This window comes from Corvus kubaryi, unplaced genomic scaffold (genome assembly GCF_017639235.1).
Source record: "Corvus kubaryi isolate FWS band 111438036 unplaced genomic scaffold, C.kubaryi_AGA036_p1.0 37241, whole genome shotgun sequence".
In the NCBI taxonomy this organism is placed as follows: Eukaryota; Metazoa; Chordata; class Aves; order Passeriformes; family Corvidae; genus Corvus; species Corvus kubaryi.
In genome coordinates this window covers 596,211-609,945 of record NW_024581071.1, presented here as the reverse complement: position 1 = coordinate 609,945, position 13,735 = coordinate 596,211, and the positions used below count along the sequence as shown (strand labels likewise).

At 56.7% G+C, this 13,735-nt stretch overlaps 3 protein-coding genes across 4 annotated transcripts in view; 2 read left to right on the top strand and 1 right to left on the bottom strand.

The window, feature by feature from the left end:
• Window positions 1-2,791, top strand: part of LOC121662248 — a 12,313-nt gene extending 9,522 nt beyond the window's left edge. The window contains 3 exon segments of the mRNA XM_042023187.1: window positions 642-823; window positions 1,358-1,416; window positions 2,593-2,791. Of these exon segments, the coding sequence (XP_041879121.1) occupies window positions 642-823; window positions 1,358-1,416; window positions 2,593-2,791 (440 nt within the window).
• Window positions 2,792-4,219: 1,428 nt separating this feature from the next.
• Window positions 4,220-6,571, top strand: LOC121662284 (bone morphogenetic protein 2-like). The gene is made up of 5 exons (XM_042023264.1): window positions 4,220-4,481; window positions 4,603-4,739; window positions 5,060-5,182; window positions 5,607-5,805; window positions 6,165-6,571. Exons 1-5 carry the CDS (start codon window positions 4,220-4,222, stop codon window positions 6,569-6,571), a joined length of 1,128 nt encoding a protein of 375 aa, XP_041879198.1.
• Window positions 6,572-8,778: 2,207 nt separating this feature from the next.
• Window positions 8,779-12,525, bottom strand: LOC121662283 (potassium voltage-gated channel subfamily V member 2-like). Of its 2 annotated transcripts, none has more exons than XM_042023261.1 (2): window positions 11,067-12,522; window positions 8,779-9,704 (listed from the first exon to the last, which is right to left on the bottom strand). In XM_042023261.1, the coding sequence occupies exons 1-2, from the start codon at window positions 12,315-12,317 to the stop codon at window positions 9,438-9,440; spliced, it is 1,518 nt and encodes a 505-aa protein (XP_041879195.1). In that variant the 5' UTR covers window positions 12,318-12,522; the 3' UTR covers window positions 8,779-9,437. The 2 variants fall into 2 exon arrangements, with proteins under 2 accessions (XP_041879195.1, XP_041879197.1); XM_042023263.1 differs by having other exon boundaries at window positions 9,548-9,704; window positions 11,062-12,525.
• Between the last annotated feature and the right edge of the window lie 1,210 nt (window positions 12,526-13,735).

The window sequence follows — 13,735 nt, the reverse complement described above, 5'->3', positions numbered from 1 at the left end:
CTTCCCTTCCCTTCCCTTCCCTTCCCTTCCCTTCCCTTCCCTTCCCTCTATCCCCCATCCCACGGTGGCAGATGCCACAGTTGGTGCTCCTGTGGAGAGCCCAGCACAGAGCACACCCTTTGGAGGTGCCTGGGGAATGTATCTCCAGGAGAGCCCGTAACACTGGCTCCAGCATCCGAGAAGCCCATTCAGGGCACAGTCCCTGGCAAATCCAGAGGGAAATGCTGAATGAGTAAGTGCTAAGTTATTTTCCCCCATTCCCTGGTGTAAGAATGTGGCTCTGGGAAAAGCACTGCCATCGGTATTTTGCGTTCAAATACAGTTTTCCCAGAGATAACACGGAGCGGCTTGTGCTCGCTCCCCAGAACTGGAGCTTTTGCAGGGTCAGGGACAGCATTCACAACTTGCACCCACAATAACCTCCCTTTCCTCGTGGTCTGAAACTGGGATGGAGGAACAAAACCTACCACTGAAGGCCTGAGCTGGTGAAGGAATGAGCCCCAAACTCCCAGCTGGGACCCTGACACAGAGAACAGCCTTTTCCAGCGAGTGCTGGATGCCAAAAGCTGGATGGTCTGTGCTGCTGCCACAGGAGCCTTGGGTGCAGCTCCAGGTTAATTTTCCTTATTGTTTCCTTGCAGATGGACTTTTCTGTGTGCCCACAAAGTTCAGCACTGCTCTGGTCAAAAACCCACATGGTGGGGAGGTGTTTCGGACACTGGAGAACTGAGAAATGAAGGAAAAATGCTATCCTGTCTCCCAGGTGGAATGTTACTATGAAATTGTCCAGAGCTCTGCAGGACACGGGGAGGAACGGCTCAAGGCAGGTTTCCAGGGGTTTGGCTCCTCTCTGGTGGGCTCACCTGGGCCCTCATGCGGGCTTTGAACTGCTGGGTGGATGCTCTAACATCGGCAGCTTCACACTGGCATCAAACTAGAGAGGTAAAAATCTCACATTTGTGTTCTCTCGTGCTATAAAATGTATTTTGCTGCCACTAATTCGTGCATACATCAGGGCCATAAAGGAACAAAGGGCTTTTTCTTTGGACTGAGGATTTCTTTAAAAAAGTAATTAAGCAACAATTATATATATATTTTTAAATATTTAGTTGTTAAGTATGTCCTCAGTTCAACAGAGACCCTGCTGTCCCGCTGAGCATACCTTTGTGCACAGGCACTTCTGACTCTAAAACACTGCTATGCCCCCAAAATACTTCTTACCAGCTGTGCCTTGCTGCTGCTCTTCTCTGGGGATGGATGCTGAGCCTGAGGCTGGAGGGAGGGTGGAGGGTGCTGGGGTGTCCCTGCTGAGGTGCTGCAGGGGATTTTCGTGCCTTTGTTTTGCAAATCTTTGCAGGAAATCGATGTGGGAAGGTGCTTGGGCAGCTGCTCCTCGGGGGATCCCTGCTTGCTTAGGTAAGCACAGCTGCCAGGCTCCATCCGCTCTCCCTCCCGCACATCCGCACTCCGGGCCAGGTGGGAGCTGCCCCTGCTCCTCTCGCCCAGCGCATCTGCGGCTGCCGGGGTGGGGGGGACGCGGAGCAGGGTTTGGGCAGCACCCCCAGCTCACCCACCACGCTGTGCTGTGCCGGGGGGGAGAGCCGGACCTGCCGGGATGGGGCCGGATTGGGTGGGTGGTTACAGAGCCTGTGGTGTCCCAGGACAGCAGACACAGATCCTGACAGTGGCTTCTGCAGCCTGCGATGTGCCACTCCTGTCCCTCACCTGCTGGCAATGCTGTGGGACAGGAAGAGTCGGGGGTGGCTGGGGCAGGGTGGGTCCAGACAGTTGTCTCAGGCTGAAGGGGCAGGACTGTGTGTTGATTGTAGACATAAAAACATGGGTCCCCAGTACAGGAAGGACATGGAAAGTTGGAGCAAGTCCAGAGGAGGCCATGGAGATGCTCTCAGGGCTGGAGCCCCTCTGCTCTGGAGCCAAGCTGGGAGAGCTGGGGGTGCTCACCTGGAGAGGAGAAGGCTCCAGGGAGAGCTCCGAGCCCCTTGCAGGGCCTAAAGGGGCTCCAGGAGAGCTGCAGAGGGACTGGGGACAAGGCATGGAGGGCCAGGACCCAGGGAATGGCTTCCCAGTGCCAGAGGGCAGGGCCGGATGGGATCTTGGGCAGGAATTGTTCCCTGGGAGGGTGGGCAGGCCCTGGCCCAGGGTGCCCAGAGCAGCTGGGGCTGCCCCTGGATCCCTGGCAGTGCCCAAGGCCAGGCTGGACATTGGGGCTTGGAGCAGCCTGGGATAGTGGAAGGTGTCCCTGCCCATGGCAGGAGTTGGGATGAGCTGAGCTTTAAGATCCCTTCCAACCCAAACCATTCTGGGATTCTTTGCATGCAAAGGGAAGCAAATCAAACCATGCAGGAAGAAAGACCTGCTCTGCTCAGGCAGAGGAGGTGACAGCTCATGAGTTACTCCACGAGTAAGGAATAGATGCTGCAGGAAGGAAGCTGCCTCCCTTCTCCCCCATCCTGCTCCAGAGCATCTGCCCTTTTCCCGAGGGGGAACAGAAGGCCCAGGATATGGGGGGCCGGTGGTGTACTGTGTACACGCTGGTGTACTGGGGATGTGCTGTTTTTTCTCTAACTGCAGGGAGTCACAAGACGGGGAGGAATGCCTGGCCCGGGCAGAAGCTGCCCCGAGACGCTGTGCCCCTCACGGGCTCCGGAGCCGCCGGGGCCACGTCTGCACCGTCGCTGCCATCCGGGAGTGCCACTGCCGGGGGTATCGGGGCTGGGAGCTGCGGGTGGGGCTCCTGGAGACCCCGCCAGACTGTCTGTGGGATATGTAAATGAGAGAAGGCTATTTTTTGAATAAAAGCTACTTTAACCAGCGGGTATAAATGAACCCTCTACAAAATGTGTTGTAGCTTGTAAAATAAACATCATGGGCAATTTGCAGGTCCTTGGGGCTCCGCTGTGCAGCTCCACAGCCCCTCTGCATCCAGCATCCCAGGAGGATGCAGCCGTCTGGCACGGGCTGGGGTGTGCACGGGTTGGCTGCTCCCGCTAACAAACTTTGGAGCCGGAGTCGGGAGAGGGGAGCAGGAGCTGGGCATGTTGGGGCAGAACTGTCTCCTCTGCAGGCACCCCCAGATATCCTGTGGGACATGCTGCTGGTGAGCCGGGCAGAGAAGGGAAAGGATTCCGGGGATACTGATAGTTTTCTCTCTCCATTAACTCCAGTCTGTCGGTACCGCCGTGCCTGTTCTGCATAATTAACAGCCCTTTAGGGTGGAATAAACTGTAGGCACCACTGGACATTAGCCTTCACCTTGTCTCCCATCAGGTGGTCCTGGCAGGGCTTCAGCCGGTTGCTGAATTAGTTAATTAATGCTAATTTTTTCCATTCAATCCCATGGCAGCTGTACAGTGTGTCGTGTCCACCTGCACCAGCCTGGTTTCTCTGTGATTGGGGAACAAGACCTGTAGAATTGGCTTTTATCCCACCACCCGGATATTTCATTAAGCTCAAGCATTCAGGAATTAGGAGCAAATGCTTTTTAATTCCCAGGAAGCCAATTGCCCTTTAAAAAAAAAAAAAAAAAAAGGCAGCTGGATTCTGGTGGTTCTGCTGCTGCTGCGGTGTGACCCCACAGCCCGGGGCCGCAGCACCGCCGGGTCCTCTGCTGGACCCTGCTCTGCCCCGTGGCCTCGCTCCCCGGCGGGACACACAACCTGGGCTGCCCCCACTGAGAGAGGGGACCCCGGGCACCCCACCCTGCACACCTGACAGGGACATGGGATGGGGACACCAGTGTGGCACTGAGCCTCCGCCACCATCCTCGCTCTCAGCACGAGCTGCTGCGGCAGGACCGGGGTGGGAAGGGGATGCTCATCTTAATGGGCTGCATTCCTCTACACAAAGGTCCTCCGATTTGTCCCATTAGTGCCATCATTAAAATCCAGTTAGTCTCCTACGGAGAGCAAATGCAGCCCAGCCAAGACCCTGGCAAGGCGCTGGTGGCCCCAGACCCCCGTGTCCCCTGCCAGCCCCGGGAGTGCCTGGTGAGCCGTCCTGCCTCCCGCTTGTGTACTGGGGCTAATTGGTGCAGGGGGCCCGGGAGCCGGGCTTCTCACCTTGTTAGCATGGCAATTAGCTCTCTTTACCCTCCTGATTGCTCCTGTGCATATTTCACTCCAATCCAGCTTTCCAGTGAGTTATAAATGCAGCACCGGGGAGGCGGGGGGAGTTGTGCTGGGACAGGGAGCACAGAGCCATGCTGGGGACTGTTCTGCTGCTGCTGGCCCTGGCCAAGACGACATGCCCGAGCCCAGACAGCGTGGCGAGCCGGCGGGCTGAGGCGCTGAAGAAACTCCTGGAAGTCTTTGGCATGGAAGACCCTCCGGCCCCCCCAGCTCACTTTAAGCAGCCGCCCCAGTACATGGTGGATCTATTCAACACTGTCGCCAATGCGGATGGTGTCACCAAGAACCCTGACATCCTGGAGGGCAACACCGTTCGCAGCTTCCTGGATAAAAGTAAGGGGGGCGTGGGGGGTGGTCCCTGTGGCGCTGGGATGGGGCTGCGGGGAGGGGCTGAGCGTGGCCGGTGGAGATGCTGCCCCTGGTTTTGCTCTTCTCAACCCATCCTTCTCTCCAGCTCACAGCGAGGAGATGCGGTTCCTGTTTGTCCTCTCCAGCGTGGCCAAGAATGAGAAGATCCTGACGGCAGAGCTGCACCTCTTCCGCCTCTGGCCGAGGGTCACAGATGGGCCCAAAAGGCACCACTTCTGCCAGGTGAGGATGGGATGGGGGGGATGGGGCTGTCCCCCAGCCTGTGCCCAGGGATGCCACTGGCACACTGTGGTCACTTGCCTGCAGTGGGAATGTTGCCTGGCTCTGGGATCATATAAAAAAATGTTTCACAGAAAATCACGATGATTTAACTGTGGCAGGTTCTTAAATATCTACCCTTCTGGCTTGTGCAAACATCAGCAAAGGCACACCAAGGTTGTTACAGATCCATGCTGACAATTCCCCATCTCCCCCCACCCCTCTGTCCAGGATCAGCCCCTTGGGCAGGCTATGCCGGGGTGACCACCTTTTGCCTTCCCCAGGTCAGTGTCTACCAGGTGCTGGAGAAGGACAAGCTGGACACCCCCGGAGGGAAGAAGCTGCTGGCAGCCCGGCGTGTCTCTCTGCAGACCTCGGGCTGGGAGGTCTTTGCCATCACACCGGCTGTGAGTCACTTTTCCTCTGTTTTGGGCAGCACAGAGGGAATCCTGGAGGTTCACATGCAGGAGGTTTTTTAACCCATTTCACCCACAGCAGCCTTTCAGGCTTCAGTGCAGTTTCCTGTGTGCAGTCTCTGCAGTGACATGGGGGAATACATCTTATCCTGGGATGGGGGGGCAAAAGTCCTGCCAAGAGCCCCGGGGGCTGCTTCATCCTTCCTGGAACTTGTCTCACTGCTCTGCAGGGAGCGCTGGTGCTGGCTCCTGCCACAGTGTCCCCTGTGCTGCAGCCCCAGAGCAACCTCTTCCCGTGGAACACGGAGTGTGGCCTCCCAGTTCACAATGTCCTGCTGCTGGCCTGGGACCTGCCTGTGGGGACACCAGGGCAGTGCCTGTCCCAGTCCATGGTGACACTGGTTTGGTTCCCCAGGTTCGTGACTGGACTGAAGATGAAAGCAGCAACCAGGGTTTGCTGGTGACAGTCCAGGGCCTGGAGGGGAGCCCGCCTGAGCCCCCACCACTGCAGTTTGCATCTGGCCGGAGCCACCATGAGAGCAAGAAGCCCATGTTGGTCCTGTTCACGGACGACGGGCGCCGGGGAGCGTCGCTGCCCACAGCCGGCTTCCCAGGTGAGTCCACACGCCTGGCACGGCTCCCTCAGTGCCAACATCCCTTTCCCAGGGGGTGCTCCCCACATGTGGGCTCCTCAAATCCAAACCTCCTTCCCTGGCTGGAGGGAGAGGCTCTCTCCTTTCTGGTGTAGCCTGCTCGGAGTGTTGCCTGCTTGCAGATGTGAAGCTGGATTTGAGGGTGGCCATGAGACTGAGGGTGTCACCTCCTGGTGGCTCTGCCTGGGCTGGTGACAAGCTGTGACCAGAGGGCTGCAGACAAAACCTGTGGGGAGGGGTGGCCGGGGGGGTTGCAGTACTTTCTCCCTCCCCCCAGGCTCATGCAGTGGCTAATGGCATTCGATGCTCCTTTCTGACAGATTTAAAACCTCAGGCTACCAATCTCCCTGCCAAGATGCCGGTGCCCAAGCTGGGCAGGTCACGCAGTACACGGTCTCTGGATCGGCTCCAGCCCTGCCAGAGGCATCCCTTGTCTGTGGACTTCGAGGAGATCGGCTGGTCCGGCTGGATCATCTCACCACGGGGGTACAACGCCTTCCACTGCAAAGGCTCCTGCCCCTTCCCTCTGGGCGAGAACATGCGGCCAACGAACCACGCCACGGTGCAGTCCATCATCAACGCCCTGAAGCTGAGCGAGGGCGTCAGCAGCCCCTGCTGTGTGCCTGACAAGCTCTACTCCATCAACCTCCTCTACTTCGATGACGATGAGAACGTGGTCCTCAAGCAGTACGATGACATGGTGGCCGGCAGCTGCGGCTGCCACTGAGGCGGGAGGAGCAGGGGGCTGGAAACGGCGCCGCACTGGAGGCTGCACCCACTCCCTCCAGAGCATCGGTGGGGTCCCACAAACCCTCTCAAAGAGACTGGGACGAGCAAAGCAAGGGGGTGCTGGCTCTGCCCTGGATGGTGTCACCCCCTAACAGTGGCAGCCCAGGAAGGCTCAGGGCCAAGCTCTGATTAAATCAACCCAAACGAGCCTGTGTGACCCAGCAGCCCCGGGGCAGCAGCTCCATTTTGGGGTGCCCTGTGTGGGGGCATGGGTGTCCCTGCCCATGCAGAGGCTCCTGCAGGCTGTACTATATGTATATAGCAAGAGCACTAATATATGACAGAAATCGCCTGTACAGTGTCCTGTAAATGTCTGTACATTCCTGCATTGCTGTGACTTGTAAAATGAATTCAGAGCAACTATTTAAAAATGCCATTCTCTGAAGGCTGCCTGTGGACTCTGAACTGCTCTCAGGAACAGGGCAAGCAGACTTCTCGCAGGCACAGGGAAGGGGTGCACATGGAGGGACGAAGATCCAGCTGCAGCAGTCTCCAGGGGCAAGGGGAGGTTGGTGTGCCTCACTCCTTGAAAGCTAAATGATCTCAGGATTCAGCAGCCTGCAGCTGAGGGTGCAGGGAGATGAGCAGGTGATGGGGGTGCTTGGGGGAATGTGGTGACAGGGTCAGGGGTGGGACAGGGGTGTGTGTAGAGGAGCCCAGAGCTGATGCTTCTGGGGCGGGTGAGGGGTGGCTGTCGTGGTTTAACCCCAGATGGCAACCAAGCACCACGCAGCCACTGGCCTCACCCTCTACCCCGGTGGGATGGGGGGGAGAATCAGAAGAAAAGGTGTAAAACCTGTGGGTTGAGATAAAGGAAGTTCAATAATGGAAATAAAATAAAATATGATCATATTTAATAATACTTGTAATGGAAAAGGAGACACCAAAAGGAGAGAGTCATAAACCCCAAGACAGACAAGTGATGCCCAATACCCAGCTGCTCAGCACCCACTGATCTGTGCCCAGCCTGTCTCCCAGCAGCAGTCGGCCCCAGGCAGCTCCCCCAGCTTACACACCGGGCAGGATGTTCTGTGGCATGGAATATCCCTCTGGCCACTTTGGGTCAGCTGTCCTGGCTGTGCTCCCCCCCAGCTTCTTGTGCAGATCCTCGCTGGCAGAGCATGAGACTGAAAAGTCCTTGACTTGGGGTGAGCCCAGCTGAGCCACAACCAAAATATCTGTGTGTGATCAAGATTATTCTCATCCTGCATCCAGAACACAGTGTTGTACCAGCACTGGGAAGAAAATGAACTCTATTGCAGCTGAAACCAGGACAGTGGGGTGGGATGGCTCTGGGGGAAGATGGTCAGAGGAAACTGCTGTGCCCGGAGAGAAGGTTCCTCATGGAAGAGAAATGGGGTGGAAACCAGAGCTGCCCAGTGCTGTGGGGTCAGGTCAGCGCTTGGGAGGTGTACAGAGGGTGGGTGTCAGCGTGGGTACTGGGGAGTGGGTGTAGGTGTAGGTGGTCAGGGCAGGGGTCCCCTCACATCTGCTGGCACAGCCCCCTCGTCCCCTGCAGTCCAGCTCTCAGTGGGAGTGTGGCTGTCCCTGCCAGAGCGCTCGGCCCCTCCAAGTCTCTTTCCAAGTTTGCAACATCGGCAGCTTTGCCACAGTGCCAGGCTGCTACCAGGAGTCCCCTGGCACCTCTGCGTCTCCAAGCCCAGCTTACAAGTGAGTGAATCCCACCCTTGCCTGGCTGGCACCAGTTTCTTTGCTCACCTGGAAGCAGCACCAGCAGCTGTTGGCTCTTCCCCAGGTCAACCCTCTCTGCAGCCCGAGGTCCCTCTCTCCATCCCACCCAAGGGAAGGGTGTATCCCTTCAGGAGGCCCAATGACTAGACATGGTCCCACACCAGAGGGCGAATCCTTCCCCTGTGCCCCCCAGATGTGTCCCCCGCTGCCTCCCATGATGTGAACACAGGGCAGAGCCAACTGGTGTGTCCTGATCACATGCACGTCCCAGCTCCAGTTCCAATGCACCCAGGCCCAGGCACCTCATTCCGAAACTAAAGCATGGACAGGCTCATCTGCATTCCTGAGAGCCCTGTCCTTGTACTGATGGACTTGCAAGCGCTGGGAAGATGTCCCCTCCTCACCCCAAATGATGAGCAGTTTACTGAATCACACACAGTGGCTGGACAAGAATCCATGACAAGGAAGGGTTTGGGCCTGGTTTATTAAATGCCTGTTCCTGGGGGTGCTCTGGCTACAAGCTCTGTATGCCTGTAGTGCCTGTGGGTCCCATCACAGCAGCATCCCAAGTCAGGACTGTGCCCCAGACTCCAGGGCAGTGGGAAGAAGAGCAGGTTTGGCTGGAATGATGCATGGCTGTAGCCTTTCCTCTGGGCCTTCACTCAAATCCCCACACTGGACTAGGCCTGGGCTGCTTGGCTGGGAAGGAGTCACGGGGCCCTGGGCAGGGGGAGCCTGTGTGTGTCCCACTCCATGGGGAACAGAGCAGCACCTGCACAGGTGTCACACTGGGCTACCTGCCTCAGACAGGTGACAGTTCAGTCCCACCACTCACTCCCCGTGATGTCAGGGTGCCCCTTGCCTCAGCCCATGGCAGACAAACACCCTGCCCTGGCCGTACAGCTCCAAGCCGCCTCTGACTGACAGCTCTGCGGGACAGCAGTGTCTGGCATGCAGCAGTGAGGGAAGACCCAGCTGGCAGCAGCCCCTGTGCAACAGCAGAGCCCCGGCACTGTTGTGACTCTGCCCATAGCTCGGAGCCTCCCTGGGGGACAGGACCTGCTGGGAGGATGGCCAGGACAGGCAATGTCTGGGGGGTGGGGAGCCTGTGGTCAGCGGTAATAGCGGGGCTCAGCTCTCCAGCACTCTGAGAACTTCCGCAGGACTCGCTCCTTCAAGCGGATCCTCCTGGAAAGCTGATGTGACTGGCTTATCTCATGGGCCTTCAGCCTGGCATAGTAGTCAGAAAACTTGTTGTAGAGGATGGAGATGGGCATTCCATTGAGGATGATCCCGAAGGAGATGCAGAAAAATGCCACTATCCTGCCGAGTATTGTGTCAGGCACGGTGTCTCCGTAGCCCACGGTGGAGAGGCTGACCTGTGCAGGGACAGGAAAGGATAAAATCCCATGGAAACAAGCCCAGCAGACCCCGCTGGCTGGTGCTGGAACTCACTTCCTCCCGCCCCTCTGTGGAGCCACGTGTCCCCTGTGACCAGTGCCAGACTGTGACGGCAGCCAGCAGAACTGTCCCCTCTCCAGAGCCTGCCTGGCCAGGGCCCCACTGTCCGGGCTGTGCCCAGCAGGCTGGAGAGCTGAAGGAAAGGGCTGCCTGAGCCCCAGAAGCAGCGATCAGAGGCCAGACCCTTCTCCCTCACTGCTTTGTGTGTGCCTCTTCAAAGGCAGCTGGACACCCCTGAGCTGAGCCTTCCCCAGCAGCCGGTGTCTGCTGGAGCTTCCTTCCCCCTCAGAGCTGTGGCTCCAGAGCTTCCTGGCCATGAGTTGCCTGGTCCCAAAGAAACAAAGCTTCCTGGAGCCTCCCTCCAGGGGAAACAGAGGCATTGCCTGGAAATGAACCATGCTTAGTAAAGGGGGAGCAGGGCTATGGGGACAGGGTGAGAGCTGAGGCAGAGAGGTTTGGGCTTGGCAGGGAGGTGTACTCGCAGGGACAGGCTCAGCCTGGGATGTTGAAATGCTTGAAATTGGTGATATTGCTGAGTAATTTTGCCCTTCGTCGAGGAGGGATGAATTTGAAGCAGATAGCCTTTGTGGCCAAGGGGGATTATAAGAGCAGAAATGATCTGTGGGATCATTTCATCTGTAAATCAAAATGCCCTCATAACCCCTGGCTGTCAAGTGCTTTAGCTGCTCCCCATCTTGGAGGTAATCCCAGCTTTATTATAACGCTCAGCTCTGCAGAGCTGCCGGCTCCTGGAGTGAGCAGGGCAGCAAAAGGGCAGCACACCCCAGTCTGTGTCCACTCTCATGACACAGGCTGAGGCATAGTGTGACTGTGGGTCCCACATACAGCCCTGGGTTCCCCATCTCAGACCCACAAGCTCTTGTGCCTCTCAAACTCAGCAGGGCTGCAATACTGCCCAGGGTGGCTGTCCCCATGCCCACAGGCTGCATGCACCCAACACTTGGGTCCTGTGACAGATAAAGTCTGGGCTGAGTCCCATCCCACTTGTTCAGCTCAGACCTAGAGGCTCCCAGGCCACCACCTGTCCCACCATCCCACCCCAGCACCAGGTTTTGAGCCTCTGAGCTTAGTTCAAACCTCTGATTTCTCTTCTCAGAGTGTGCAGGCCTCTGAGTTTCCCACCATTACCGAGCTGGTGGGAAGGCTGGGCCCTTCCTGTCTCCTGGCCAGCAGCAGTGGTGAATCCCCCGAGCACTGGGGCAGCCCCTACCCACGGAGCCTCCCCCACCCCTCTCCGGAAGAAGCTGCTCACACCTTACCGCTGCCCACCACCACGCGTAGGGGATACTGGTGAAGTCAGTGCCGGGGACATCATGTTCCACTGAGTGTATGAGAGCAGAGAAGGTGAAGACCCCCATGGCAATGAAGAGGAGGAGGCAGCAAACCTGCTGGTAGCACTGGCGCATGGTGAAGCTGAAGGCCCGGAGGCCGGTGGAGTGACGCGCCAGCTTGAGGATGCGGAAGATCCTCATGAGCTTGATGAGCTTGAGGACTTTGCCCAGCTTGCTCACATTCTCCATCTTGTGCAGCTCTTCATGGTATTGTATGTCTCCATCCTCCAGATTTTCAAAGAGGATCTGGATGTAAAAGGGCAGGATGGCCACCAGGTCTACAGCATTAAACGCTGCCCGCAGAAATTTCTTGAAGCTGGAGGAGGAGATGAGCCGCATGAGGTATTCGGAGGTGAAGAAGATGGCACAGATCATCTCCATATGCTCCATCCACAATTTCCCTGTCTTGTTTTTCATCTCCTCCACTGTGCTCAGTGTCATGCCCACAATGGAGATAAGCACAAAGAAGCTCGACATGACAGCAATGATCTTGGCTGGCACAGAAGAGAACGGGTTCTCAATGAGGTTCCAGACCATCTTCCGAAACTGACCCAGAAATTTGCCATCAAACTGCGCCCCTGACTCCAGGGGCTCCAGTTCTGCCTCTAGCTCCTTCTCTGTTTTCAGGTACTCACTGAGTTCATCTTGCTTTTCCTCAAACAGGATCCGGCAGCAGCGTTGGGAGTATTTCAGATGGATTCCCCAGTACTCGATTTCCTCCACAAAGTTACTGGGGCACATCTCATCCATCATCCACAGGACCCCACTGCGGTAGAAGTGGAAGATGTAGTGGAAAATTGAGGGATCTCTATCAAAGAAGTACTCATTCTTCTGCACCAAGTAGTCATCACAGAGCTGCAGCTTCTTCACAGGGTCTGTATAGAGGGCCAGCTTCCCAAGCCGGGTGATGGGATACTTGGCCAGTACCTTGTAAGCTATCTGGAACAATTTGCCACCTACGTTAATGTTGAGCAGGTATTTGTTCCTTTGGATGGGAGTCTGGCTCTTCTCTTGGTTTCCGTCTGCCACATTCTGCATGGAGCTCCATTGCCTTACCAGGCTGTCCTGTGCAAATGGGATGTGGGATTCCTCTTCCTCCAGGGTCCGGCAGCGGCCCTGGTGATTCCCTATCTTCATGCTGGCTGAGAGACTCGCACGCCTGGTCCACTGGTGCCTCATGGTGCCTGGCTTTCTGAAGCGGTGACTCCTGTTACGGGCTGTGGGACAGCAGCTCTGGCTTCGTGGGAATGCTCCCACTGGGCACACGCTGACTGGGATGAGTGCTGTGAGCTCGGGGCAGTGGAGTGGCTGCCCAAGGGGCACAGCCGCGCGCTGGTGCCACGTGGCACCTGCCGGGGTCCCAAAGCCGATTGCTGATCAGATTGGGGTTTGCACCGTGGCAGTCAGAGGCGGCAAAGCGCCCGCTCCTTAAGACACTAATGAGATTGAGGCACTAGTCCTTTATGTAAGGAACTATTTCCAGCTCTGCGCTTCTCTTTTCCCTTATTCTGTTCTTATTAGCTGTTTGCATTTGCCACATGCTCTTTCCTGGAAGGACATCCATGACAGCAAACAAAGCAGCACAAACTTGCCTCGATTTACCCTCTGTTGATGGGACAGGAAGGTGCAGACATGCAGGATTTTTACTGGCTTTGTACCCCCACACCAGATGCTGCTCTTGGCACCAGCCCTTTGTTAAATGCTAATGCAGCTGCCCCGGCTCTGTCAGCTGTCACAGCCAGGGAAGGGAGATGGTCATGACCTCCCAGCTCATCCCTCAAGTCCTACAGTGCAGATTTAGAGGGGATGAGGTGAAGGAACCGCCTGTGCCTCCACACAGTGCCCGAGCAGATTCCCTGTGAGACAGGCTGCTCCTGTGCCCCTGCCCTGGGCCATCACATCAGCCTTCAGCCCCACAACTCACCCAGGCAGGGGCAGGAACAGGGAACAGGACACTGGAAATGCAAGTAGGCAGTAAAAGTTCCTCTGAGCTGCTGGAACTGAAAAGGAGGAAATAATCCTTTGGATTTGCAAGTAAAAGGGGAACCAAAATTAAAGAGGCTGATCTTTGAGGTCTTATCCTGGAATACGATCCTACTTCAACATGTAAAACATCACATTGATCTCCATGAACTGGTCTAATTAAATACAGAGACTTGTAGCACAAAGATGCTGCTGGCCTGAAAAGCAGCTCAGGCTCCACTACAATTAAGTCTCTGAGCCTGGGGATTAGAACAACAAAAGCACTTCTAGCACCAGAGAGAGGAAGGGAAATTGCTGTCAGAAACACAGCCCCAAGTTTTGGCACAAGATCCATAAAATGTATTTATTTCAGCTCCAAAGCACTCTGCTCAGGGAGCAGTAAGCAAAACCTGCAGTGTCTTGTGAGTCTGCCCCAGGGCCTCACTCCCCATCGCATGGAGCAGGGGCTCTGCCCTGTGCCACAGACCAGCCGGGCTCAGCTTGGCAGCTGCAGCTCAGAAGATAATCTAGGACCAGCGGGTGACAGCTGACCTTGGCCACGTGGCCCTGCCAGCATCAGTGCTTCAATTGGCCTCAGCTCAGCCCTGTCCTGCTGGACTCCTGGAGCCCTTCCT

What these genes read in the sequence shown, in the direction of transcription:
- LOC121662284 (XM_042023264.1), top strand. Translation starts at nt 4,220, where the DNA reads ATGCTGGGGACTGTTCTGCTGCTGCTGGCCCTGGCCAAGACGACATGC. An exon ending in TCGCAGCTTCCTGGATAAAA is followed by an intron (nt 4,482 to 4,602) that starts GTAAGGGGGGCG and finishes CCTTCTCTCCAG; the next exon opens with CTCACAGCGAGGAGATGCGG. An exon ending in TCTTTGCCATCACACCGGCT is followed by an intron (nt 5,183 to 5,606) that starts GTGAGTCACTTT and finishes TTGGTTCCCCAG; the next exon opens with GTTCGTGACTGGACTGAAGA.
- LOC121662283 (XM_042023261.1), bottom strand. Translation starts at nt 12,317, where the DNA reads ATGAGGCACCAGTGGACCAGGCGTGCGAGTCTCTCAGCCAGCATGAAG. An exon ending in ACGCGTGGTGGTGGGCAGCG is followed by an intron (nt 9,705 to 11,066) that starts GTAAGGTGTGAG and finishes GTCCCTGCACAG; the next exon opens with GTCAGCCTCTCCACCGTGGG.